The 26,020-nt window shown below is 40.3% G+C and overlaps 1 protein-coding gene across 3 annotated transcripts in view; it reads right to left on the bottom strand.

Annotated features, from left to right (window-relative positions):
• Positions 1-718: 718 nt before the first annotated feature.
• The window catches only part of cdin1 (CDAN1 interacting nuclease 1), a 50,631-nt gene continuing 25,329 nt past the window's right edge, over positions 719-26,020 (bottom strand). For all 3 annotated transcript variants that reach the window (XM_085257633.1, XM_085257635.1, XM_085257634.1), the window contains 3 exons: positions 25,425-25,490; positions 25,158-25,263; positions 719-2,164 (listed from right to left, as the gene is read on the bottom strand). In XM_085257633.1, coding sequence (XP_085113759.1) covers positions 1,996-2,164; positions 25,158-25,263; positions 25,425-25,490 — 341 coding nt within the window. In that variant the 3' untranslated portion in view covers positions 719-1,995. The remainder of the gene's footprint in view (positions 2,165-25,157; positions 25,264-25,424; positions 25,491-26,020) is intronic.

Below are 26,020 nucleotides of genomic sequence, written 5' to 3'. Positions count from 1 at the left end.
TGCTTGCCTATTGTAGATTCACTCTTCCCAGTCTGGTGCAGGTCTACAATACTTTTCCTGGTGTCCTTCGAAAGCTCTTTGGTCTTGGCCATGGCGGAGTTTGGAGTCTGACTGTTTGAGGCTGTGGACAGGTGTCTTTCATACAGATGATGAGTTCAAACAGGTGCCATTCATACAGGTAACGAGTGGGGGACAGAAAAGCTTCTTACAGAAGACGTTACAGGTCTGTGAGAGCCAGAGATTTTCCTTGTTTGAGGTGACCAAATACTTATTTTCCACCCTAATTTACGAATAAATTCTTTACAAATCCTACCATGTGGATTCATGGATTTTTTTTTCACATTCTGTCTCTCACAGTTGAAGTGTACCTCTGGTGCAAATTACTGACCTCTGTCATCATTTTAGGTGGGGGAACTTGCACAATCGGTGGCTGACTAAATACTTTTTTGCCCCACTGTATCTGCCTCTAAAGCCATCACTCAACTTTATGTTCACTTCTGGTTCTCCTAGCCCGGCTGTGTTTCTTCCATTAGTATCCACTCATAAAATGTACCACGGTTATAAAGATGTGCAATAGACGACTACTAGACAGTCACTTACCTTTACATGGTAATCAGGTGTTTCTACGTACCTGTCTTTTACCTCACTTGCCTAAACGTGCCTGATATATAAAGTTTATGATTTTGACAGTAACGTGGGAACATATTAAAAATAGTTTACACAACACATTTATTAATATTTACATGTACAAAATAACACATGGAAGTACAGTAGTTTTACTTTAAATTGTTACAGGTTAAATGTGGGACAGAATGCAACAAATGCTGATTCTAATAGACTTTTTATTTATTTTTTATTACTGTGAAACAAGTAAAAAAGCTCCTGGTTTTGATATTTTACTAAGTAAACACACTGGTCAAGCAAACGTAGGTTCACAAATGCGAGGATAAGCTCTTCACTTATTTTATATCCTTTTAAAGTGAATACTGTTAGGCTACCACATTACTCCCAATTTCAATATGGCTTTGCTTTAGGCAAACTGTCACGGCTATGCTCATTATTTTATGACATTATGCAGTGAAAAATTATTAATATATTCAACGTAAAAAAATAGAAAATTATTCAATTTTGTTCACACCTATTGGAAATTCTATCAATAACTTTAACTCTACAGTAAACATGAAGCCAACAAATGTAAAAAAAAAAAATTCCTTTTTTGTAAATGTATCAAAATTTGCGCTTAATTAGGTTAGTGGAACTTTGAATTTGAATATTAGTTGCGCAGTTAAGAAATAAACACTGACAGCAGCATGAACAGTTCTGTCAAGCATATGTGCTAACAAAAAAAAAAAAGATTTTATAATGTGAAAAGGGTCACTGAGGGGCCAACCTTAATCAGAAACTATCCTGTTTATCCCGCTGGAGAGTGACTGAGAGGGCACTGAGTGACGCAGGTGAGAGACAGGCGTCACCCAGCCCCTAGACCGCACCTCTCTTATCTGCCTATGGAACGGAGGAGGAAGGAGTGACAAAGGCCAGGGCCTGAGCATGATAAGGAAGGCCCTTATGTCCTGCTTCGGCCCTGGCTTGCACCGTAGCCTCCAGTGCAAGAGGCCATCCAAGGGCCAGGTGTTGACCACGACCAGAGCAGCCTCCCAGATCATGTTTTTCATTTACAGGTATGACTATGAGTGACGTCAGATATATAGAGAATGCTGGTGTGCATTTACATGCGGCCGCTTTGGAGCAGTGAATGAGAGGAAGAAAGGGAGAGAGAGAGCGACAGAGAGAGAGAATGAGGGTCAGGTGAAGTTCAGGGCAGATTTTTTGCCAGTAGTCTCACACTGCAGGAAAGCCAAATTGCTTCCGGATCTAGGTATCCACCCCTGCAAAATTCAGTGTTCGTACCCTTCCCACCTCCTTGTTGTCATCCCTCTTTCCTCCCATTCATTCTTTCATCTGTACTTTGGTTTTATTCTTGCTTCTGATCTTTTCTCATTCTTTGTCTTTATTCTGGCTCTCAGGTGATCGGTCTTGTTGCGTGGCATGGCACAGGGTGACAATGTCTGTAGGGAAGCAGTCTTTGAGTAGGATACCTCTGTCTCTCTGGCAATCCAGCTCTCCAATAAAGCCATACCAGTAGATCACAAGGCCTGGACCAAACCTGCAGTGCACAAAAACAAAACAGACTGTTAGTACATTACCGCTGCTGTTTTCAAGAGTTCTCAGTGTGCAAATACTGAGATAGACTTTCAAATTCATATCTGAAAATGCTATTGACTTTGGATAGGAAATACAGAAAGCATCAGGAATAGGTTAGTAAAGAGATAGAAAGATGGGACACTAGTGAGATGGATCTATGAGCGATAAGATGGCTTAGGTATTTTTCCTTTGATCACATCCAGGAAACTTGTGCTGAATCAAACAAAAACACCGCCAGGAAGATAAAGATCTTTCTGACAGGGTGATACACACTCAATCACATTACAATGGCAGTGAAATAACAATAATCTATCTATAACAAAGCACTACACCAAGGCCTCCGGATCCTGACATCAGAAGCCTTTGGTGCATAAGAGAGCATGCAGAGTTCAACACACTGCATATGGTGGTTAAGGTTAGCTAGTCAAACAGTGTCCAGCTGTTTCATTTACCTTCATTTTGAGGGGGAAAGCAATCTGCACTGCGGCAATAAAGATTGACTTTCCAAGCAAATGTGAGCTCAAATTAGGAGTGTTTAGATATAGGATGTTTTTGTTTATTTCCTTGTAGAACCTGTAGCAACTGTATCCCTAAAGATGTGAAAGATGCAGTAACGCTTTAAACAGAGGAACTCGTCACTTGGAATGTGCAACTACATTTTATTATTTCTTTTCAAAAAGGAAATAAAGCAGCTTTCAAGATATTTATTAACCCCCAAAGAGCCACCAGTGGCCCCTCTCTTCTTTGAACCTTAGCTGCCACGCATAAAGACGTGTCACAGTTGAACTCTTGAGTGGAGAGCACTGTAGCTGCTAGATGCTAGAGCAGATTCAGGGGGCTGACAGTACTGCTCTTCATCCTTGGACAGTTAACGCTGTTGTGGGGCCTCTGGAGGCCAAGACAGGAAGCTAGCTAAAGGGCCACAGAGAGCAGTACAAGTTCAGCTTCAAGGTAAAGTTCATAAAATCTTTTGACATTTTGGTTAGACTATAAGAACTATTATAGATGCTGTATTTACAGAAATCTTTAGTTTGCAATTTAAGAATTTACTGTAAACACACAGATTGCATTGTGACCACAGAAACAATAAATTCTCAGCCTTTGTTCTTTTTCCAGCTGTTACATATGTCTTGTTATAATGACTGGTCTCGAGGCAGTGCGCATGCTACATACAGTTCCCGTGTGCAGACAGACGCATGTACATGAAGATATGTGCACCTCCTTCTAAGCAGCCCTCGCAGTAGTGTACATGCTCCTACACCCCATCCCTGCATTCTGCGTTTTACAGCGCGTGATTTATGGTGCTGTATCTGTGAGCAAACAGGCCAAAGCCAACAGCCCCGAAGAAAGCCTGCAGATGCACGCTCTAAGTTCACCACAGTGTCACACACGTAGCTCACCCTCTCAACACTGCACAAAACTCAAACCCTCAAATTCTCGCCATTTCCACGCTCCACTGCTGCACATGGCCGTCAACTCTTAATATGGAAATGTTTTGGAAACAAAACCTAAACATTTACATTAGGTGGCTTCAGAAAAGGGCTTATGTGCTTCTTTTTATTCTGCCGCCGTTCTCTTTGTATTTCCTGTGTTCTGGATGTATGCGTGTGTTTGGGGAGGGTGAGAAGCGTAGAACGGGCAGACTGGTCGGCACACACTGGAAAGAGGCAACCTTCTGAAAAGGTTAAAACTGCACATCAACAGATAAGGCAGCCGTGCACGATTCATCATGTCCCAGGTCTGTCAAGGGAGGCTGAGTACAAATTGAAACAAGCAAAATTATAAACACTGGGGAGCCATGTCACCAAGGCCTTTCCATACCGTAAAGAAAATAAATGGAGTTTGAATCCTTCTCAGGATTAATACAAGTCAATACTACTGGGACCTTGAGGTAAAAATCTTGGACTGGGAATAGTAACAATAACACTGAAGGGGGAAGGGAACGGTCAGGGGGTCAAGACTAAGTCTGATGGTTCCAGCATGATTTTCTTGTGAAAAAGTCTAAAACTAAGTAGAAAGCAAGTAAAAATACACAGCAGGGTGCTTTAGGCACTACTACTGCATATATATATATATATATATATATATATATATATATATATATATATATATATATATATATATATATATATATATATATATATATACTTCCTCTGAAGTTTGTGTGTTGGAACGCCGGAGGAAGTGAGTGGAAGTTCAGTTTAAATTTGTAGGTAAAATTATGGTTTATTATGTGGGCTGGCTCATTTTAAGCTGGCATGTGCTTATTACGCACACCACCTCGAAGTCAGAGTCAACCAACTTCCAATAAACACCTCGCTATGTAACGAGTTGGTGAAATTGTTTGTGAAATGTAGCTAATTTCAGCAAGAGGGCCACTTGACGAGCCTGGGCGTGGATTGCGGGCTGCCAGCCGTGCTTTCGTTAGTGTTAATGAGCTGCTGGTGGTCGCATTTTAAAGCAGGTGCCAAGCAGCTTACTACAACAGCTTAATGAGAGCGAGGCAGTAAGAAATAGAAAAAAAAACATGAATGGAGAAGAGGGAGTGTTATTAGTATCTGCCTGTGCACACACAACATGCCATGAAGCCAGCAATACGGAATATAATAAACACATGCGTAAAAATATACCAACTCTACCCTTCAAATAATTTGCAGACTTATTTCTTGATTTTAGTTCTTGCTTTTCTCATTTTGGGGGGGAAATGAAAGCATGGCTGAAAGCCCGTAATCCATGCATGGGAGGTCAGGTAGTGTAATCTTTTCAAAAATCTCTGAGTTGAACATTTCTGCTCAACACGCAGATCAAGGTTAACTTCCTTTGCTACATTTGGTGGAAAAAAAAAGAAGAAGCTTCAAGCACAACTCGGGTTCAATCACTTTTTCCAAAGTACATTACATGACATGACGAATTATCAATAAAATTGAGATGAATTTATGCTCGACTTTAAAATGCCCTCACTTCATTTTACACACCGCACAGGTCCACTTTAAACAAACACCCCAGCAATGATTTAGACAGTGCAAGCCTTCACCTGAGGGTGAAGTCTATGTCTCTGAGGTCTCTCCACAAAGACCTCTTTGTTTTCAGCATCCATACATCAGGTCACAAGGTAGGCAGCTAAAGCACTGCCAAACATTAGTGTTAGTCAGTCTTTTCTCAGTTTTCCCAAATGTCGTAATGGAACCCGCTCAACTTCTTTTAAGACAAAAAGCATTCAGACTGATTGTGAGAGAAGTACAGAGGCATAAAAATGTCTGTGTTGAAGTCTGACGAACTGCGTATGTAGTAAAAGACAGAGAATAAATGTGTAAAAGTAAGACTATTCTTTTGAGATCCCTTTGATAGATGTTCACCTATCAAAGAGTTATAAGAGTTTTCTTTATAAAAACAAAAACAAAAAAAGGTTAGATACTGGTGTTGTGATGTGTTATTATTTGCGAAAATTTACAGGGACGGCAGTGACCCAGAGCCTGCATGTCAGCAGGTGATACAGTTTTGCATGAATACTGTACCCAGCTTGTGTATTTTAATGACTTTGTAGTGCATTTTGCTGCAATTCAGCCAGACTGATGATGAAGACACCCCTGACAAGTAAAACTGCTGTGCACAAGTAGGATATTTTAAGGCTGGTTCTACCCAGAGGGGCGTCCTCGAACAGGGAGGTAAATAATCCCTTGCTACAAACTATACATCCGACTGTCCATAAATAACAGGAACTGAATGGAAGAGTTAACCTCCCACAGACAAGTTATTAACATGACCATAGCTAAGAATAGAAAACATTGTTTTGGTTTTTTTTACTTTCTCCACCCCCTACTTTGTCTCATTGAGCGGTGAAAAAAAACTTAATTCAACTTAGGTACTTAAAACACAATTATAAAGCAACCGCAGCACACGATTGTACATTATTATCACCAAAACCTACGCAAGCGTCGTAATTAAGGAGGAACAGAGAAGAATGCGGTTAATCTTTGTCACCAGTGAAGAGCATGTCATATTCATATGCATATGTAGTTTGTTGTCAGTTTTATGTTGTAGTAGGAGATAATTTATGCTCACTAATGCAAGATAACAATACCAAAACAGAGACAAGAGGATTCCAGAGCTTTACTTGGTAAACACAGCAACCACTTCTGGAGCAGGATGTAGCCTGTGCCCTTTAAGGGATCACAAAATTAGTTGATGGTCAACCCGATTCAGCTTTAGCAACATTTCAGTCCCGTCCTACAAATGCAAAAGGTGAACTTTGTGCTCATTAACTATAAATGTAAAATAGGGAAAATAATATACTAATATTTTATATTTTCAATTCACCAATAATGCTACTAAAAGATTATATGGACAAATGGTTCAGCAATTTGAGAACAAAGTGTAATACTGCAAAGAATTTGGGAATTTAAAGATTCTGGAGAGATTTGTGCACACAAAAAACTAAGGTTAGAGCTTTTTCTATATGATAAATAGAGAAAACTGCTTATTTTTAAACATATGCATCCATAATTGTAAAATGTTTTTTTTTCTCCCGTTAATTATTTGATCAGTTATCACTTTCTGGCTTCAAATTTCCCACAAGCTCCTATCACTTCAGCTACTTTCTCACAATAACCAAAACCTTATCACCGTACAGATACACAATCTGACATCCGACTGATACCTTGACTAACACATGATTATGTGAATGAGCAAATAAGCATTAACCTTATATTTATTTGCTGGCTCAATAGTAACTTACAGATATCCAACTTAATTACATTTGGTCCCAGTTAGAAACCATTCGCTCAATATCATGCTTCCAAAACATCCTCCAGCTGAAGGGAGGAGACTTAATCAGTGTTTTGAACTCGTTAAGTCCCTTAACTGAGCATGTCGCCTACCACATTAGCAACACATATCTGAGAAACAAGTGTGCACTGTGTGTGTAATGTGTGCGGGTTCCCTCTCAGATCTACGGTGTCACGGTCCAACACGCTTTGACACACTCTGGTCTGTATTGGATGTGAAGCAAAACTAAACAAGGTGTGGTCTGGCTCTAGATTTGTCTTTCCAGTGTTCAGAATTTGGCCCAAGCAGCGCAGAGTACACTACATACAACAAAGCGGCCTAATGACGACAGCTCTGTGGTGGCACCATAATCATAAAAAAAACCCCCAAAACTTGTCCTTCAGACAAAAGTGTCCTGTGTGTTAGTGTTTTGCAAAAAGGATTGTTTTGAACAGGCTTGTTAACATAAATGCAAGAAAAATAAATGTCCGTCTCGGTCTCTCCGGCTTTTAAAGGGTTAACGTCCAGGAACTAAGAGCACACCTGATCTTTTTTTTTTGTTCGCAGATATCGACTCCTCACACTCCTTAATGACACTGTACATCATGAAAATGGCTTGATCTCTTCAGTTATGACACACTGAGTGGATATTCATTAACAGTTAATGCTGATATTAATGAATTCTTTCATGGTGATGACAGCACATAGTGTCTCTACCATATTGAACTGAAATCTTGAGCGGGTAGTAATTTTGTCTGGGAATCTTGATTTATGTAAATACATTTTAAATGTAGTTATAAGAACAAACAAAATAGCGGCGCTCGGGGATGAATATACTTAATGTTTTAGCAAACATTGAGTATATATAGTTTCAGGTACAAGCTGTCATCTGGAATGCCAGTGAAGCTGATGCCGGCTTATAGCTAGAATAAGTTTGTTTTACCTTTTAACAAAGGGTATACTTATCAGTGAGTGCCAGTATTTTGTTTGTTATCGGTTTTAATCGAGTTCCTATACATGTTTAAGATAATCTAAGTAAAAATATGATTTAAAAAAATAAACATCTGAGGTTTTCCCTTTTTTTAGATAATGCTCCAAGTTCTAAAAACTAAACATTGACCATAGTGCTAATTTGGAGATCAGTTGAAAGCCCCTCGGGCCTTTGATGAGTCCTCGTGTCTATGAGTTCTGCCTAGAGACAAGAAGCTCCCCATGGTAGTGGGCAAGAAGGCTGGGGGCTGGGAGGCTGTGCAGACAGAGAAAACCACATTGTCAAGGGGATACATGCTCCTTTAACCTGTTATTGTGAACTCCCAGCAGCCCTGGCCGATAATTGCCACCTGTCCCTGGGGAAACAGTCAAAGACAAGCATTGGGACAGGCATTTTTCTTTGACCATTGCTCCTTATGCCACACAGATCTGGACCTAATCCTGCCTTTAACCCCTGTAGCTAATGTGTCTTCAATTTAGGATGATCCCCCACTACAGGCACAGCCCCTAATCAACAACATTTTGTACTGTAACCCTATCCACCCTTGCTAGGGCAACATCAGTCTGAACGAGCGCCAGCACATCTAATGCATCCAGCGGAGGAACAATGTCATGCGTGTGTACTTATGGATATCATGTTTGCATATGAGGTCATGGGATGTGTGCCATGCACTCAGCTGTTTTTTAATCGACATAAGCTGTTGAAATAAAACATTTAATATCCACATGCAACTGTACTTAAAACCACAGAAACACAAACAAGTTGCATGAAATATATAATATGTAAGCCACAAGTATATTTTTTAAATGAGACTTTGTAAATTCGTATGGCTGCTCCTCATTGTTCTTCCATTCTGAAAAAGCCATGCTATCCATTGGCCCAAGGTCTCCATCAGGTTCAAGAATAAGTACTTCATTGTAAGTTCTGTTACCAGTTCAGTGAATCAAAAGTCATGGAAAGGCAGGTGCGAATGTTTGTTGTGTAGGCCTCTTGGCCTCTGCGTCCATGAGTACAACCCTGCCCCAAAATTAGAGTGTGGTCTCTATTGTCTCCCTGTGAGAGAAAGAGGCCTGGCTTTCGTCCAAGTCAGCACCTTTGGAAGTGCAGTCGTGTTACCACCACTAAATCAACATGTCAGCGCCCAGCCCAGTGAACTTCTTCACCCAAACTCCACTGCTTACAGCGACCCCACACACTAATGAATTGGTGTGAATGCCTATCTGTCTGCTAAAATGAAATGGGGGAAAGGAGATATGAGGAGTACAAGGGTGGGAAAAAAGTAGATTTGTCTTTCAGGTGTTACAAAAAATATTTGCAGTTAGGAAAAATGATTATCACTGTCCTGTTACTCAATCAGAAAACTACTGTAGCAAACCAGCCAGCGCCGGGTTACCGTAGCCTCCGCATCAACCTTGGCTTCTGTGTCCAAAATGGAACTGTCCCACTTTAGGGGGGGCAAGTGTGGAGAGGGATGCAGGCGAAGGGCCACAGAAATCTGTGTGCTTACTCGGCAGTCTGTTTACATTCCTGAGGGTAATTTTAGCCCCTGGGGGGAGTAAAGCAGGGGGGGCCGACATGTTGTTGGGGCTTGTCAGTGTTCCACGGGCCAGCCGGCACAGTGGCGGCACCTGGACATCTGGGTGGTAAATATACATATACACACAGATATACCTCCTGCAGAAAAACCACTGGATACCTGCTTGCATCACTTATCAAGGTTAAGGTTATTATTAGGGAATTCTAAAGGTGAAGTTGCATTTTCCACACAATATCAATAGCTGCTTTGTAAAATGATTAAACAGAGCTACGCGATATCAACGAGGCCTTCTGAAAACCACAGGACTAGCCAACAGGCCCAACACAGCAGAGTGCCATTAGTTTTGGACAACACAGGATATCCCCAGTGTTTGTACTGACAATCTGGGGTGCAAATCTAATTTCACTGTAGTTTTAAAAAATTTGCTAAGCAAACAAAACAATAATCCTAGCTCAAGAATAGCTTAGGGCTTCTGTGTGCCTGTCGGGATTTGTCTTTTTATTACTCCCAGCCCACAGTGTCCCTTCAAAGTGAAAGAAAGCAAAAAGTCCATGTGTTTGCTGTGTTTGTGTGTGAATGCAATTGTAAGAGTAGGACAGGGAGATACAGAGAAGGAGGGAGGGAAAGAGAGACTCTGAGCTTATCGAAACTAATTAGGCAAGGGATCAGGATGGAAGTTAAATACTGGGCTACATGTAATGAAAGAAGCAGAGTGGGGGACATCTAGGGGTCAAGCCCACACCAAACAGTGGTCCTCAGGCAATCTGGTATTGATTTTCACTCGTTTGGGGATGAATGTGGACGGGAGGGAGGGAGACGAGGAGAGGCAGTAGGGCAGTCTAAGGGTCTCGTGAGTTGTCAACTTGACAGTTTAACCCCTTTTGGAGAAGAACAAACAAACAGAGGGATCTCTTGGGCTGACAGTGTTGATCTGTCATAGCGATGACACTGCAAAGCCCCACAGAATGGCCACACAGGAGAGGCGAGTGAGGAGGAAAAAAGGAGGGAGGGTGAGCTGATACAGATATGCACAGGCACATTCCTTAAGACTCAGAAGATAGGACTATGCTCCGCTCACCTTAAAATAAAAATTCAGGAGGACAAAAAAAGGACCATTCAACTGAGTCTTTAGTCTGGGTTTAATTTAATGTTATGAAAATCAAAAATAAATACAGTAACTTATCAACTAAATACTTCTGTGTATGGTTTTTCTTATAAACCTGTTTATGTTATGATGGCAGACATTAGATCAGACCAAAGTGGAACTTCAGGACCTATTTTGATCATTTTCCATGTCAAAAAGTATGGGTATCCCTGATATAGCAGTACTGGTAATGGTCCACAATCACACAGACACTCAGATGTCAGTGCTCGTCTCTTGTCAGTCTGTGAAGGCCATCACCCTCAAGCACCTTCCTTCTCATGTCCTTAAACACTCGAAGACCCTTCCACTCTTTCCCTCAGACTACCTCATCGTTTTGTCACATTGCCAAAGGGGACTCCATTACCCTAGCTAACTCTCACTTATACTTAACACACACACACACACACACACACACACACACACACACACAAAGGATAGTCACAACTAATGCTGCCCACATCAAATTAGAGAGGCCCCTATTGTCCCTATTACGGCCCGGCAATGCTCCATCATCACGGATGCTACGGGGTCCCTCACTTGTCAGAAGTTGTCAGACAGATAGGGAGACTGGATACACACAGCTGACAGGTAATCTTAATGTCTTCAATTAGCCCAATTAGGCCTGTCATAAACAATTCGATAAGTGTTCAACCAACGCAAACAGATAAACGCACGCACAAGCGCACCAAAGTACACACGCTCACACACCAAGGTCTGCAGGGTATTAATGAGAAGGGTAATGGGTATATCAGTGGACGGTTGACTTGTCTTTTGTTTCAAAGAGGGGTGTGTCCCCATCCTTTGCTCTCAGCTGTGCACTGCTGGCTGCTACCTGGTCAGTTCAAATTGTACCATCTCCTTTCATTAGCACATCGCCGACTGAGAATCTGAAAGGCCGTGACAAAATTCATTTGAGACGAGTGGGAGCAGATTGCCTGAAGCAGGTGCTATAAGGGAGATAAAACAAAAGCAGCACCTTTGTGAGGCTCGGTGTGCACATGGCTGCGTGTGTTTTCCATCTGTGTGTGTATGTGAGAGAATTTTCCCTGGTCTTCAAATTCTGTTCTTTTCCTTGCTGCGGTAAATGGGTAATGACACAAAAGTGCTTTTGACAAAAAAGGAAAGGTACCAGAGAGGAATCGGCCCAGCACACTCGGAGCATTTACAAGGCCGTGGTGAAATCTAAATATTATTTGAAGCGTGACTAAACAGGCCAACACCTTTCTGTGCAGAGGATGTGTGCTAGCTAATGCTGTTTGATTTGGTCTTTCCTTTATAATATCTTATCGCCGAGCAAAGGTGGCACCCACACTGCATCCTCGCCTTTTGTCCTCTATACGTTTCTTTATCTATTTGCATTCTCTATCAATACAAGTTTCTGCAGGGACGTGGAACATGTTGAAGGGGCTGTGAAGCACAAGCTTATGTTTAAAACGGAGATTCCACAGTTTGCAAACACGAGCGTTGTGCAAAGTTAGCATCAATATTTGAACAAGAACTTCACATCAACACTGCCTTGATCTTATGTGCAGAGGCCTTGAAATGCCCCCCGTCAAGCAAAACTCTGACATTTTCAATGCAGCACTGGTCTCGGGGCATTTTTTTCTTTAAATTTAAGGCAAGAAAAGAAATGAACAAAATACAAATGTAACAAAGTTAAAACAACGCAGTGATCTGAATGGTGAAATCCCAAGGCACATTTTCATTCAAGGAGTCAAACTGGGACATGAAGACAAACCAACTGCTATCAGCAAGATCTGTGATGGACCTTTAACTCTACTTCTGATCCTTAACTCAAGTGACGGCTGGAAAACCATCCAAGGAAAAAAAAAAAAGGCAGAAAGAAAGAGAGAAAGAGAGAAAAGCCTTCACCGGGAAGTTGTAATAGGAAATTGCTCTTGGCAACTATTTGTTCAAGCACCAGATTTTTTTCGTCTTTATGCCAACCCAGTGAGCCCCCATTGGAAAACAGGGCAGGTCCCCCTAATGAGTAATCTATTTCAAAGCAGTCGTGTCTGGGCATGACAGTTTACTGAGAGGCTTGAAGAACTGGTAATTACCAGTGTTACGGGGCAATTAATGCATATTACACTGCGGCACTCATGGCGGTGACTGTCAGCTCCCCAATAAAAATGAGCACTCTTCAGCTAAAGGGTGACATTAATTGGGCCCTTAATGACTATGCAGAGGAACCAAGCCAAATAGGAACAAAACAGGGGACTCGCTCTGACACTAGCAGAGGGCTGGAAATTGGACTAAAAATGAGATTAATTGCTGTTTAGAAGGAAAAAAAAGGGGGGGGGGGGAATGTGGTGAGGGGAATGGGGAGAAAGAGGTTGGGAATTATAGGGTGCAAAGAGCAAGAACCGTTCATACAGATGACAATTCAATTAATTATTTTATATTGTATTTTCTATACCTTAAGAAGTGCAGACAGGCCTCAGGCCCATTTCAAGGGTTTTGTCTTGATATGGTGCTTATTGCATAAAGAGCTACATAAAAAAAACCTAAAAGGCAGCTTCAGATTCCATATGCTCTCGATTTAATGAACATTATCTAAAAATTTCATTCAACCATGTGCACATAACACAAAGGGGGAGTAAACATAGCAGTCAGGATGTAAATGGGGGAAAAAATAAAAAAACTCTTAAGAAGTAAATATTAAGCATTTCTGGGTTACACACTTTCCTATGAAATATAAGACTTTTAGTATGTCCTTTCACTTAAAAACAGTCTTAAAACCTTCAGCAGAGCTTTCATGAAAAATAAATCAAGTAAATCTACCAAATTGCAGGCCTTCCACCCACAGAAATGTTGGTTAAAAAGAGATCAAGGATATGGGGAAGACACGAAGTAATTCTGATTAATGTTGCTAAAGCTAGGCACGTACTGAGCACCACCTGAATATGCAAGCCCCAAATCATGAAAATATCAGCATGCAAAACATGCCGTCATTTGCATACATTTTGGATTTTGGATTTCCGTGCTATTTAAATATGCAGTTAGAAATAGTCCAGCACTGCCTCTTGCGCTGTCACGCTGCACACTCACACTGTCATTGGTCCTGATAGAACTCCTTGCTTCAAAGGGAGCTTTGCAATGGAGAAGAGAATGAGCAAATATTTGAATTGCAAAAACACATCATATTCCAAGGGGAGAAAATTCAAGACAACTTTTTAGAGTTAAAGACACCCCCAACCCCCAGCAAGCTAACCCTCTGCATACGGCACAAAAAAAGTCAACATATTCATAGTGTAAGCACACTCCTCACTAATTTACCATATCCAAATTTGCGTAATGGGATATGACATATTTTAGAGGGGATTGCGGGGAAAAAAAAAACTTTAATTTGAGGAGAGAACCATAAAATGTTTAAGCTGCTCCTGTATTTAACCGAAATCCACCATATAAATCCAGGTTCTCAGACAACCTGACATGGGTTTGATTACAGACTGAAGTGTAATTAGCCACTTCAGTTATCCCGTAGAAGGTTGGAGTGAGCAGCACCACCATCCTTGCTAGATATTTTAGCATAACTAAAGAGACCTTTACATTCTACGGGAGTACCTTTCCTCTCAGGATTCAGCACAGCCAGTTTATAGCCATTTACACGCAAGCACTCCAGGAGAATCTCAGTCGCCTTCCAACTTTTGCAAAAGTTAGAGAGAAAGTGCAATAAATAATCTTCGTGACCAATCAATAATATGACTCAGAGCATATTTGAAAGTATGAGTTCCTCACTTGGTTGCCAGAATAAACAGAACATTTAAGCCAAAAGTTACAAGTCTAGAAATGAAGGCCATGAACAACATTAACGGTACTAAATACCCATCACCAGACATCTAAAAAAACACCCCTGCACAGGGGAAAACACTCATCTCCTCTGTTTATGATTGCAAATGTATATACCACAGGCTGAGAACTACCTTGAATTTTAAATGAGGGAAAATTTAATAGTTTTACACACATACTAAGAAAACAGAATACAAGGGGAATTTCTGTAAGTATGTCTCTATAAGTAAGGCTATCAGATTGCTGCTGGAGAAAAAAATGTGTCTACTTTTTTTTTGTAATGTCTGCTTTAAACATAAGACGAATGATTGTGGATTCAGATTTCATACGATAATAAGAGGTTTGAATTAGATTTACAATATTAGCTATGTTTTAAATAGCAGTTTGAACCAGTAGTCACTGTTGCAAAATGCTACATTTTTGTGATCTCTTAACACGCACTTAGCTTTAGCCACCCAAGTCCAACCCTCCTGTGGCCTCTACCTCTTGTGAGCTACAAACCTATGCGTAGACAACTTGGAGACAAGTTTGAACAGAAATCAAACCTGAATGACGGATAGCTTTACTACACAATGACCTCTGTCACTAAGTTCTTGCCCTAAATCAATGCTGGCGATAAGAGCCCTGCGCCAGTGCTCACCTTGGTATGTTCAGCAGCAGGCCTTATCTATGGCAGGAGGAAGTATGAGTAATAACTAAAGACAAGCTACGACAAAACCACTAACCCCACCTTGTCAAACATAATTTACAATGTATATCCCTTTACCTCCTCACCCCCCACCCCCTACCTCCCACTGCTGTTAAAGAGTAATTATGGGAACCAAAGAGATTTGGGACTGAGTTTGGATGATTAGCCCATTATAGTATGCTGGGAGAGGTTTGAGTACAAGTCAGAGCAGGGCTCATATTTTCACAAGAAAAGTGAAAAAGTCAGGCTGCTGTAACTTTTGCTGTTCTGTTGTACACTCATGGTTTCATTCACAAAAATATGAATAACACTCTTATATGTCAGCAGTGCCAGATCCATGGAAAGTGGCCAAACTCTGGTGATGTACACAGTGAGAGGCTAAAGGTTAAAGTTGAAAGAAAGGCTGACAAGAAGTCGACTTTATGAAGATTATAGCACTACAAACTCTGAGACCTTTCAATAGTTTTCCATTTGACTGTGTCTGATGAAGTATGTGTGTGAGACAGAGAAAGACACAGAGCCAGGCAGGAGAGCGAGCATGCTTCCAGGCAGTTGCATCAAAATGGAGCCAGAGACCAAATATGACATCAAACATTGCAATTAACTGACCCCTTTCTCTTAGAGTCACAGTTTGAAAAGCCGTGCCTTTAAAACCCTGATTAAAATATGTTTGCGCTCTCATTCAAAATGACATTTGACAAGGTTAGTAATATTTCAACTAACTGTAAAAACATTCTTGCAGACGTAATCCTTTTTTCCATCACTTTGCAGAGGCGCAGGTAACCTCCGAGTGAGTTTCCCATGAACTCAGTGCTAAAATTTGAAAACAAAACGGCTGGGGGAAGGAAAAAAAAAGTTCAAAAGTTTCACTCGAGTGCGTTTTGTTTCACCCGGGCAGCTGAAGCTAAATGTTTTCTGATCATTATTCAGAGCATTTATCCCCTTTCTAATTCAAACCACAATGAGAATTTAAAACGCAGCCAGGGTTTTTTCACTTTATTCCCTCCGACCACGAACTCCATCCTTAGCAGGGACCCAAGGGGGTGAAGACTGTCAGCATGTCTGAGAATAGAGTTCCTCAAACCGTTAAACCCCCTCATCACCAAATTAGGAGGTGTATTCTGGAGCTTAATGGTATGTCCAATGGAAAGTTGAATAAAAAGTTATGCAAGATGTAATTTAACAGTGCATGACAGTATATATTTAAATATAAACTGTATATGAAATATTTATTACATGGGTTTAGGAGTACCAACTTTGGTTTGGAATCAACTTTGAGTCCAAGTTTTAAAAAAAGGAACGCAGTCAGAAAACTTAAGTAAACAAAAAGAAAACAGCGTCTGAGACAGTCATTGGTTCTGACAAAACAAGTGGGAGATAAGCAATGAAAAAAATGGGAAGAGATCAGAAATGGTCAAGCCAAAACTCTGTCTGAAGTTAACAGTTTTCAAATCCATTCCAATCGCAGGAGAAGAGAATGTGAAGTGTCGGGCTGGACAGTGAGCCAGCAGAGGCTTTGCTGCAGCTGCGCTCAAATGGAAGTGGCACTTTCTATCAGAGGCCTTTCACCAGACAGCTCTATTCTGCCCGTTCACTTTTAACCTCACAGACACATAACAAAAAGATACGAGTGGTCATTTAAGACGTGCGCACTCGTCATTGAAGAGACAGATTCGGGGTTTAACATTGGGATAGACTCATGGTGCGAATGTGCCAACTGATAGAGATATCACTCAAAATGAGAAATAGATTTCTTTGACATCTCTATGGCGGCCATTCAAAGGGGGTGGGGTCAAAGCCTCAAACTCTGTTAAGAGTTTAGATTTCACTTGTTCAGAAATATATGCCCCTGTTAACTTGCATCAGTCTAGAGGAAAAGGATTGCGTGCCATCTGTTTCGGCTTATGGTGAAAAATCACATCAACAAATGTTACAGGAATTTTTGTTCCAAAATCACATATAGACCTCCTCAACGAAGTTTATTTCAAAACAGTCATAAAAAAACAAACACCGAACAGAAATACTGATACCATCAAAGATGTGGTGAAAAATATATAAGCAGAAATTTTCTTGTGTTCATTTTATTCTACACAGTTTTCATAAGAGCCAGCAGCCAGACGCATTTTTTTCTTCCAATCGTTTATAGACCTGACAGAGTTTGTGCAGACAAATCTGCTGACCTGATAGATCCTGTACATTAACCCCAAGAATTGATGAGCGAAAGCAGAAGGTCAGCACTTGGACACAGGCTCCTCATGTGTCTTTGATTACACACTCCCACTAAAGGATAGGCAGGCAGAGATGTTTAAGCTATCAGGCAATCAGACCGCCGAGAGACGTGAAACTCAAACCAGAGACAGGAGAAGGAAAGGGCTGCCTGGGAACAAAGATGGGGGAAGAGGGTTCTGACGAAGCTCTTTAACAAATGCCAGGCCAGTGAGGGGAAAAACTCAAATGTGCTTATATCTCTTTCAGTGTTTCTGGCAACAATGCAAAGAAGTGAATTAATACTGAAATATAAAACATTGTTCTCAAAAATAAATATCTCTTCATATGGTATTTAAACTAAATTACTTTTGGTACATCAGTCACAATGACTGCTACTGGATACAATCGGATATAGGATTTAAATATGAGAACAAGCAATTCAAATGTACTTTTGAATAGAAATTAGGTCATATGACAAATGATAAAAAATAGAAATCTCTTCTTAACTGCAGTTGAGAATGCTTAGAGTACATTTAAAATAGCATGGCTGCTTTTGAAGTCATTTGGAGGCCAACTGGTGTTTTTTTTTTTTAAATATAATTTATTTTATTCTTTAAAATCCTTTCTGTTACTTGCTGCATTATCAGAGAAGAGTTTGTGAGATATAACGAAAACAGGAAGAACTTTGCCTCCTGGTTTAGAATATCAAAAGCTTTTTATAGGTATAAATCACCAAGAGCCTTTTGTCAGGATCTTTTTAACTTTCATACACACACAGATGAATGTGAGCCAGGAAAGCACTTAAAACTGCAGTACACACATGCACATGTATTGCAAGTGTACGGTTTTGTGTGTGTGTGTGTGTGTGTGTGTGTGTGTGTGTGTGTGTGTGTGTGTGTGTGTGTGTGTTTCTTCACTGTATATGATCAGAATTCTGCTGGTAATATTAGTTACAGAAATCCAATCATTACTTGTTTGATTAAGCGAGAAAAAAAGATACAAAGCTAAAAGCGTGGAAGCTAAATAAGAGGCTGAAGTCAGTGTGGAGGGGAAAAGGAAACAAGAATGAGCGGGGAAAAAACAACAACAATAAAAAACAAGGTTATGTGAGGGACAGTGTGTCTATAAAAAGAAGCCTACTGTCTAGGTTATCTATAAGGAACCACTTATCACAAGCGACCAGCTTCACACAGTGACTGATGGGCCTCTACAGACCACGAGTACCAGCACATTATCTGGTACACACAGTGCTGCTCTTTAAACACAAAAGGCAGAAATATGAAGCATTGTTTCCTTGGTTGTCATTTGTTAAAAAATAATTCTTTTATTTTTGGACTGGAATAAAAAAAAAGTGTTTACCGTTTCCGTGCCAGCAAATACACAAAGACAATGCTGACCAACATAAATTAATGCTAAATTAGCCTAATTGAACCATTAATTTCTCGCCATGACCGATTTATAGCAGAACTCGCAGGTCTTTAAATGAAAAAACTAGATCAATATAACAGATACTACTCACACGTACTCGCATTATCTCTAGAACTTATCTAGATAGAAGTGAAGCTATTTAGCACCTGTGAGTGTGCAGGCCTTTGTGTGATGCATATAAAGCATCATGTAGTGTGTGACAAATCTATTTGTCCCGCTGTCAAGAAAATATTACTGCAGGTTTAACATCACATCGAGGGTAATGTAGATTTGAATGTCCTTTAGAGGTCAGACAGCCATTAAAATTCTCCTGTTAGACTGACTTTTACAAAAAGCCTTTCGATTCCTTGCCCACTAGTCTCTCTGTGCTTTTGACAAATGCTGCTGGCTTCTTCCTGGATTGAAACCCAGAAGGTCAATGTAGAGGAAAAAAGAAGGAGAAGAAGGCGGCGAGACTGAGAAAATGAGGGGGGGAGGAGTGAGTCTTTTTAAGTGTGATGACATACATCGTGAAAGCTGACAAAAAAAATGTACGTTCATCTTCAAAAAGTTCCATACCAAAACAGGAATTCATGGAGCAGACATGCTTGCACCTCATTTTACTTCAGGCTTTCCTCTCCATCTCACAGTGTCACAGGCAAGCGGCAAGACAGGAGGAGGGGTATATATCGCTGGGGTGCCGCTTTCTGTCCTGCTCTTCGTTTATACACACAGCGCGATGTCAAAGCTGCTCTCACATTCAATGGTAAATGACAAATTTGGATAATGCACACATACAACCCTACCAACATAAATAGGAGACATGGGGCTTAACCAGAGCTAAATCCTGAGGCTGCCAGAGACCTGAGAGTGCGGATTACACCCCAGACGTCTTAAACAATGCACCCAAATGTGCATCCTTAAAAGTATGAAATCCTTGAAGCATCACGGCCGACTTGTCATTTACCATTAATATTCCAAGTAGCTTGCTCTGTGAGGGCTATAGCATTGCACTTCTGTGGGCTGACGTTCCCCAAAACAAACACTTGCGAAGCCCTAAAGGAACCACCACTGTGGATGGCTATTTTTCTTGCTGTGGAATATTCTACGTGAGGATGTCATAACAAAGGAAACAATAAAAGAGGCCACGTTCCTGCACTGCATGGGGCATCCATAACTATAAATAGCAGGAAGGCTATGCGGAGACAGTTATGCTTTATCAGAAAACCCTCCCCCCACAAAACAACTAGAATTTTCTATTGATATTAAGTGCCCAAAACTACACAACAGAAGAAAAACTGTAAGCCAGAAAAAAAAAGCTCTTTCTTAAACATCACAAGAGAATAGATTAATTGAGAAACTAAAAGACTGCTGGCTGGTGCTATAATGAATCTATTCAAATATTGTTTCTGTCACTTTAGTGACTATCAGCTATTCATTAAAGGCTAATATTGCCATGGATACTTTTTTATTTATTTATTTTTCACCCCCTTTCTTTGTCTTGCACATTTATGACAAGAACCTGAGGTAAGGTATGGCAGGGCACAGGTCTTGGAGGTGTCACACTGTCACCCCAGAAGCGCCAGTACCTGTCCTCAGGGATGGCCTTGTAATGTCCAGCCTCATTGAATCAGTGGCAGCCACGGCCTTTGGGCTCCCTCGCTCAGGTGACATCCCCTATCTGCTCTTCCTTTGTGATGTCCTAGATGCTGAGGCCTTTAATACTCTTATGCCACTGCATTAACTGGGACTATACGAGAAAACATGTGCAGAAGCACACAAGGTCAAAACATTATTTCTAAATATGAGCAGCTTCAGTCATATATAAACAGTTATTTAAGTGAACACAAACTACATTTATGGATCCAAATATCTAGAAGAAGGCCTTACATATTTTAAAGCTAAAAGTACCAGCTGATGAATTCAATAGGGCATATCAAACACCCACTGTAACCTTACACTCCACTCCACTAATTAGGCATTCCTGTTATCAAGGCTTTAGAAAGTTCAACAAAAATGATGGACATGTCCATTAAAAATGGATGGCAATGTTCAATATCATGAATCGAGAAATTAATTTGATGTCGCAAATGGATTGACATTCTGAGACTAACAGGCTTAATGCGCAATTTCATCTGTAAAACCTACAGCATGCAGCCCTTGATATAACTAGAAAAAGTTCACAAAGAACTGGAGATTTCTAATTGTGGTCGTGTCAACTAATATAAAACATCACAAAAATCTTAGGTATGTCTATTTATGAGATAATGTGTCAGCAAGCAGATTATTGATGTTATAGGAACGGTCTGGTGAGACTTTGGAATTATGACTTTCTCATTAGTTTTACCATTTCCTCCATCACAAAAGTGTAACAAAGGACGCACATAAGCAGATAAGAATGGAGATCAATGAGTGCTTTTGGTGCATGAGAATTTTATGCTACTAATTATGTGGGGACATAAATTATCAGCATTACAACAAGGCCTTCAAAATTACTGAAACAAAGGAGCCAGATGAAACATAATGCGTGTGTGTGCATTCAAGTCTCACTAAATTTGCAAGTGGTCAAGCCAGATGATGTATAATAGCAAACCCAAAAGTCTTAACCCCCATTTCATATGAGGGAGAAATGAGGCATACTGTCCCATTATTTTGCTATAAATCATTTTTTGTGGACGTCTGACAGCTTTTTATCAGATCTAACCTTTTCAAGCCTCCATTAAGAGTGCTAACATTTTCAAGTCTGACACATTTGCAGTTTACGAATCGCACAGCTGATTTACTTTGGGAGGAGGGGAGCTGGCGTCCACGCTCATTGTCACACAGGCTTTTCATTGTGTTCGGCTGGGTGGAATAGGGAAAGGGAACGAAGGGAAAGAGCTGAAAAGTGATGAATGAGCTCTGAATTACACTCGTTTATACCCACATTTACATGTTTAATCTACTAAAACACAATAAAAAAGTTATTTTCTTGGTTGCTGCATTTTCTGATTTACCTGATTGATTATTTTTGGTACACAAATGCTGCAATAAAGGCAATTAGCTACCTCAATGAACCTAAAAAGTCTGGCGGGTTAACAATAAGCATGCAATAAGGTTTCTGAGCCTGGATATATTGTAGTTTTGACAGTTTTCTGCTCTCCTGATAATAAGGACCAGTCATTAAACTTTAGCTCCATCAAGTATAAAAACTTATTTAGTTTTTTTTGTCCTTCATTCTAAAAAAGTAGCCTTTACAAGTGGTTTAATAAGCAACTATAATCTTTTTTTTTTTTAATTATCCAATTATGTCAACTATTATTCAGTCAAATGGTAAAAACCCAAATCTCTATTGCTACATAACTTAGGCAAATGTTTCAACAATATTTGAGTGCAAAAATAATCAAGAAGTCAGCAAATAATAATTATCTCCATGGTCTCTGGATTAAAGTATGAGATCACCTAGACAGACAAATGCATGAGCAGAATTTGAATTGCTGCTTGCAGAGTTATGGAAGGAACTTTGCCAAGCGTAATTGATATAAGTACACCATAATCAACTAGGGGCAGTTAAGGTGCTACCACATAAGAGTCCATATTTCATTACATGCTGTGTTTAACCTTATCCACTTCTCCTAAAACACACAAGAGGCTCATTATGTGTTTAATATTCACCAGCAGGTGAATAATTTTTATGCAACTCTGATAGTTGCGCGAGATGGATCACTCAATTATCTGAACATCCGTCAGAGCAGAGGGCTCACTGGCTCTGGAACGCCACCAGCTAAGATTGATGGCTGGAAGACACCAATAGCTGCTGTTTCACGATCTCATCCAGGCACTGGGCCTGAACACGCTGTCTGATTCTGCAGAAGACTGTCTTTTTCTCTCCATTTTTTTCTGTCCTCTCCCTTTTTTTCTTGGGAGCATTGTAGGTGAAGCGTCATTACCCCTCACTCCACTGAAGAGGGGTTCATTATGGGGTTACTGTGTTGGCAAGACTATTGTTTGGATGATAAATGCAGTTGGTGAGGGCTTTGGAGGGAAAATTAGTTATGTTTTTTCTATCCGTCTACAAAAACACATCCTTACTCTGTAATGCTTGAGGGCAAGTGAAGAACAATTAACACAGTTCTGGGTAACCCAGCTCAGTTAAAGCAAAGAAGGAATTCATGAAAAATAAGCAAATCACTGGAAATGTCAATCAGAGGCAATGAAGTAATTACAAACACTGGTGTGCCCTTCTTAGGGTGGTCAAAAAGGAAACTGAACAGTTTAGACTTTGAAATCGGACTGAGCAATGAAGGAATGGACAAATATTTCAAACATCAACCTGTTGGTTGATGTTTGAAACTGAGACCAACTAACGAGAGATGAAGTGAAAAGTGAAGTAGACACTATCTAGCCCAAAGCGAATGAGTTCTTAAACCAAAAACACGAGACATTATATCATGTATATGGAGTAGGGACTTACAGATAAAGATTTAAACAGCCCACACCTATGGCTAAATTCAACCTTCTTTTGGATCTCAACAAAACACCTAATTCTGTACATGCTGCAGTACTAACACACGGTCAACATCACACATCCAGACCGACTAACAGAGGACTGTTATAACATTGTCTTTGTTGTTGCCACTGCTTAAACAAAAGTCTCCAAGACCGCATTTGACATGTTAACAGAATCAGAGGAAGAAAAAAAAAACAGCCTTGCCTTCAGCTGGTAATGATACCGTTCTCTTTTCACCTGCTGCTCTTAACAGGTTATAGTTTTGTGTCATTGCGTTTCCAAACACAAACATGAACATCAGGGACTACACTTGTACTTCAAATGATCATGCGTATGGTCTAACAGAAAGATTAGGGCACATTTTGAAATGTCAGTTGTAAATGTCAAATAAAATTTACAGGGGTGCTGAAAAAGGTGGGGTCTGACATTTTTTCCTTTCTCTTTTTTTTGACACAGAATGTTTGTCTGACTGGCTGCTGGTTGACGTGATAGGATCTACTTTGTCAGTACCTTAATATACTTGGACAAGGCTAGCCTTGTGAATATAAATGAAAGACACATATGAGCAAATATATAAGGCTCAGACTAACACAAACTATCCAACCAAGCTGCAAGTATTCCAGAAAGATCAGCATTTGGCTGCAACACTGATCAGATAGCATTTCACAGTGTCGATGAGCTCAGGTGGTAGAGCAGATCAGCTACTAACCGGAAGTTTGGTGGTTCAATCCCAGGCTTCTCCAGTCTGCATGCCAAATATCCTTATATAATATCCCTATATAAGAACCAGTCCAGTCCAATGCAACACTTTAAAAACCTCTTGAATCAAAGCTGAAAGCCTGGACTTTAGTCACATCTTGACTGTTTGATTTAAAATCCAGTGTGGTGGTGTTCACAGGTAAGATTACAAAAACTGTGTCCTTGTCCAAATACTTTTAGACCTAATTCTATGAATACATCAAATCTCAAACTAATCTCATTATATCACGTACTGCACACATTCTAATAAAACATACAGACATGAGAGAAACCTCCAACTGGTCATGGCAGATGGTTGCCCCTCCCAAGCCTGGTTTAAGTTTGTTTGTATTAAAAGGGAGTTTTTCCTTCTCACTGTCACCAAGTGCTTGCTCAAAGGGGGCAGTTTACTTGTTGGGGTTTCTCTCTATTATTGTAGAGTCTTTACCTTACAATATAAAGCACCTTAAGGTGACCGTTGTTGAGTACTTTGTTACTCTGTGTTTTGAAAAGTGCCATACAAATAAAGTTATCATAATTCACTGAACACAGCATCAATGACGAGAACCTGCACCACCATGTCAGCTAACCATTAGTGGAGGATCAGGGCTATAGTGTGATATGGGAACCTGGTGTCAGCCAAGGCTAAGATGTGGACTCCACTTGTTTGTGTCCACTCTATTCAGGTTTCAAATTAAATATTAAATAGGTCAGTATGTTCTACAGGTTATCACTTCTAAGATTCATTGAAAAATGTATTTGCGCACATATACCTCTGTCCCGCCACCGTCAGGACCTGCTCCTGTCCAAAAGTTCTCATGCTACAGAGGCCAGGCATTAGTCACCCATTTCCTTGCTTCCCTTCCAACACAATGTGTTTATTCAACAAAACAATCAAGCTCACAGGCAGACCATTCAGGCTCTAAAGGTCTCAGAGAACATGAGTGAATGTGGAAGTAGTGTAATGTGCAGCTGTAGCATGTGGAATCCTGTGGTTAAAGTGGCCTTTGCCAGAGAGGAAGTGGTAAGCATTGGCGGACAGAGATAGGAGTTCTTTATACAACTGAGAATACCTGATCATAGTTTCTAGTGAAAAAGGAGAAGTTATAAAGAATATGAAAACTGATAAAATAACATTGGCAAATTTTTGATGGCCAATAAAGTAAACAAAACAGATAAAAAAAAGAGAGGGCTCACCTGTTCCAATAGCTCCAGAATTGTTCATTGAGATAGGTTTGATGGCTTTGATCATCTCCAAAAGAGGCTTTGCTCTCAATCCAGTGTACAATGTGTCCTTCCACAGCTTTTCATAAATAACAAAACACAGCAAATCTAAGAAAACTAGTTAGACGAGGTCATTTGTTTTGTTTGTTTCTTCAGTCATATACAAAAAATCCCAAAACTTTTTGACAATAGAGATGCCTAAGGTTGAAGTGAGGTTACATTCATAATGTAAATACTAACCAACTGGAACCTCCAGGATGATATCAGGTGTTTTGTCGTAGCCCATAGTTCTCAGGTGGTTTTCATCTATTGAAAATAAAAGTTTAGAAATGTTATGCTTGCTGTTTTGCAGTAACCTTCGATATGAACAATCAGTCACAGGCTGCTGATCTAACTGCTTTCACAAAGATGCTGGTAACAAACCGCTCAGCGTGAGCAAAGCAGAAAAACAGCAGTAGAGCACAGCCAGTGTAGTTAAACCATTATCTACATCTGCCACGTATTTGCTGTCACTGCACAAAATACTCTAAACTCCAGTTACAGTATTGCTCTCTTTGGCAGTGCTTTATAAAATATACAGAAAGGAGACAAGGCTGGCATTATAGTCTCTGCAAGCCTGACCCTTGCCTGCACAAGCTGTAGCCATTGTCCTTGACTTCTGGCGTGCTCTAGCCATTATCCCTCCAACACCTGATTTCTCCATTAAATCTCACTGACCAGGTCATTCAGTTCCGAAGGCCTGCCTCTTTGTCTTCAGCCAAGCTCAACTAATGGGGCATGGAAGAGAATTGTGGCTAGATGGAGGGTGGCGGTTAGTGCTGGTGAGGAGGTAGCAT

The sequence above is a fragment of the Mchenga conophoros genome, linkage group LG19 (assembly GCF_057382185.1).
Source record: "Mchenga conophoros isolate Kocher_MC1m ecotype Shallow Benthic linkage group LG19, M_conophoros_male_GT1.1, whole genome shotgun sequence".
NCBI classification, from domain to species: Eukaryota; Metazoa; Chordata; class Actinopteri; order Cichliformes; family Cichlidae; genus Mchenga; species Mchenga conophoros.
The sequence above is the reverse complement of the archived record's forward strand: the minus strand, read 5'-3'. Positions and strand labels throughout refer to the sequence as shown.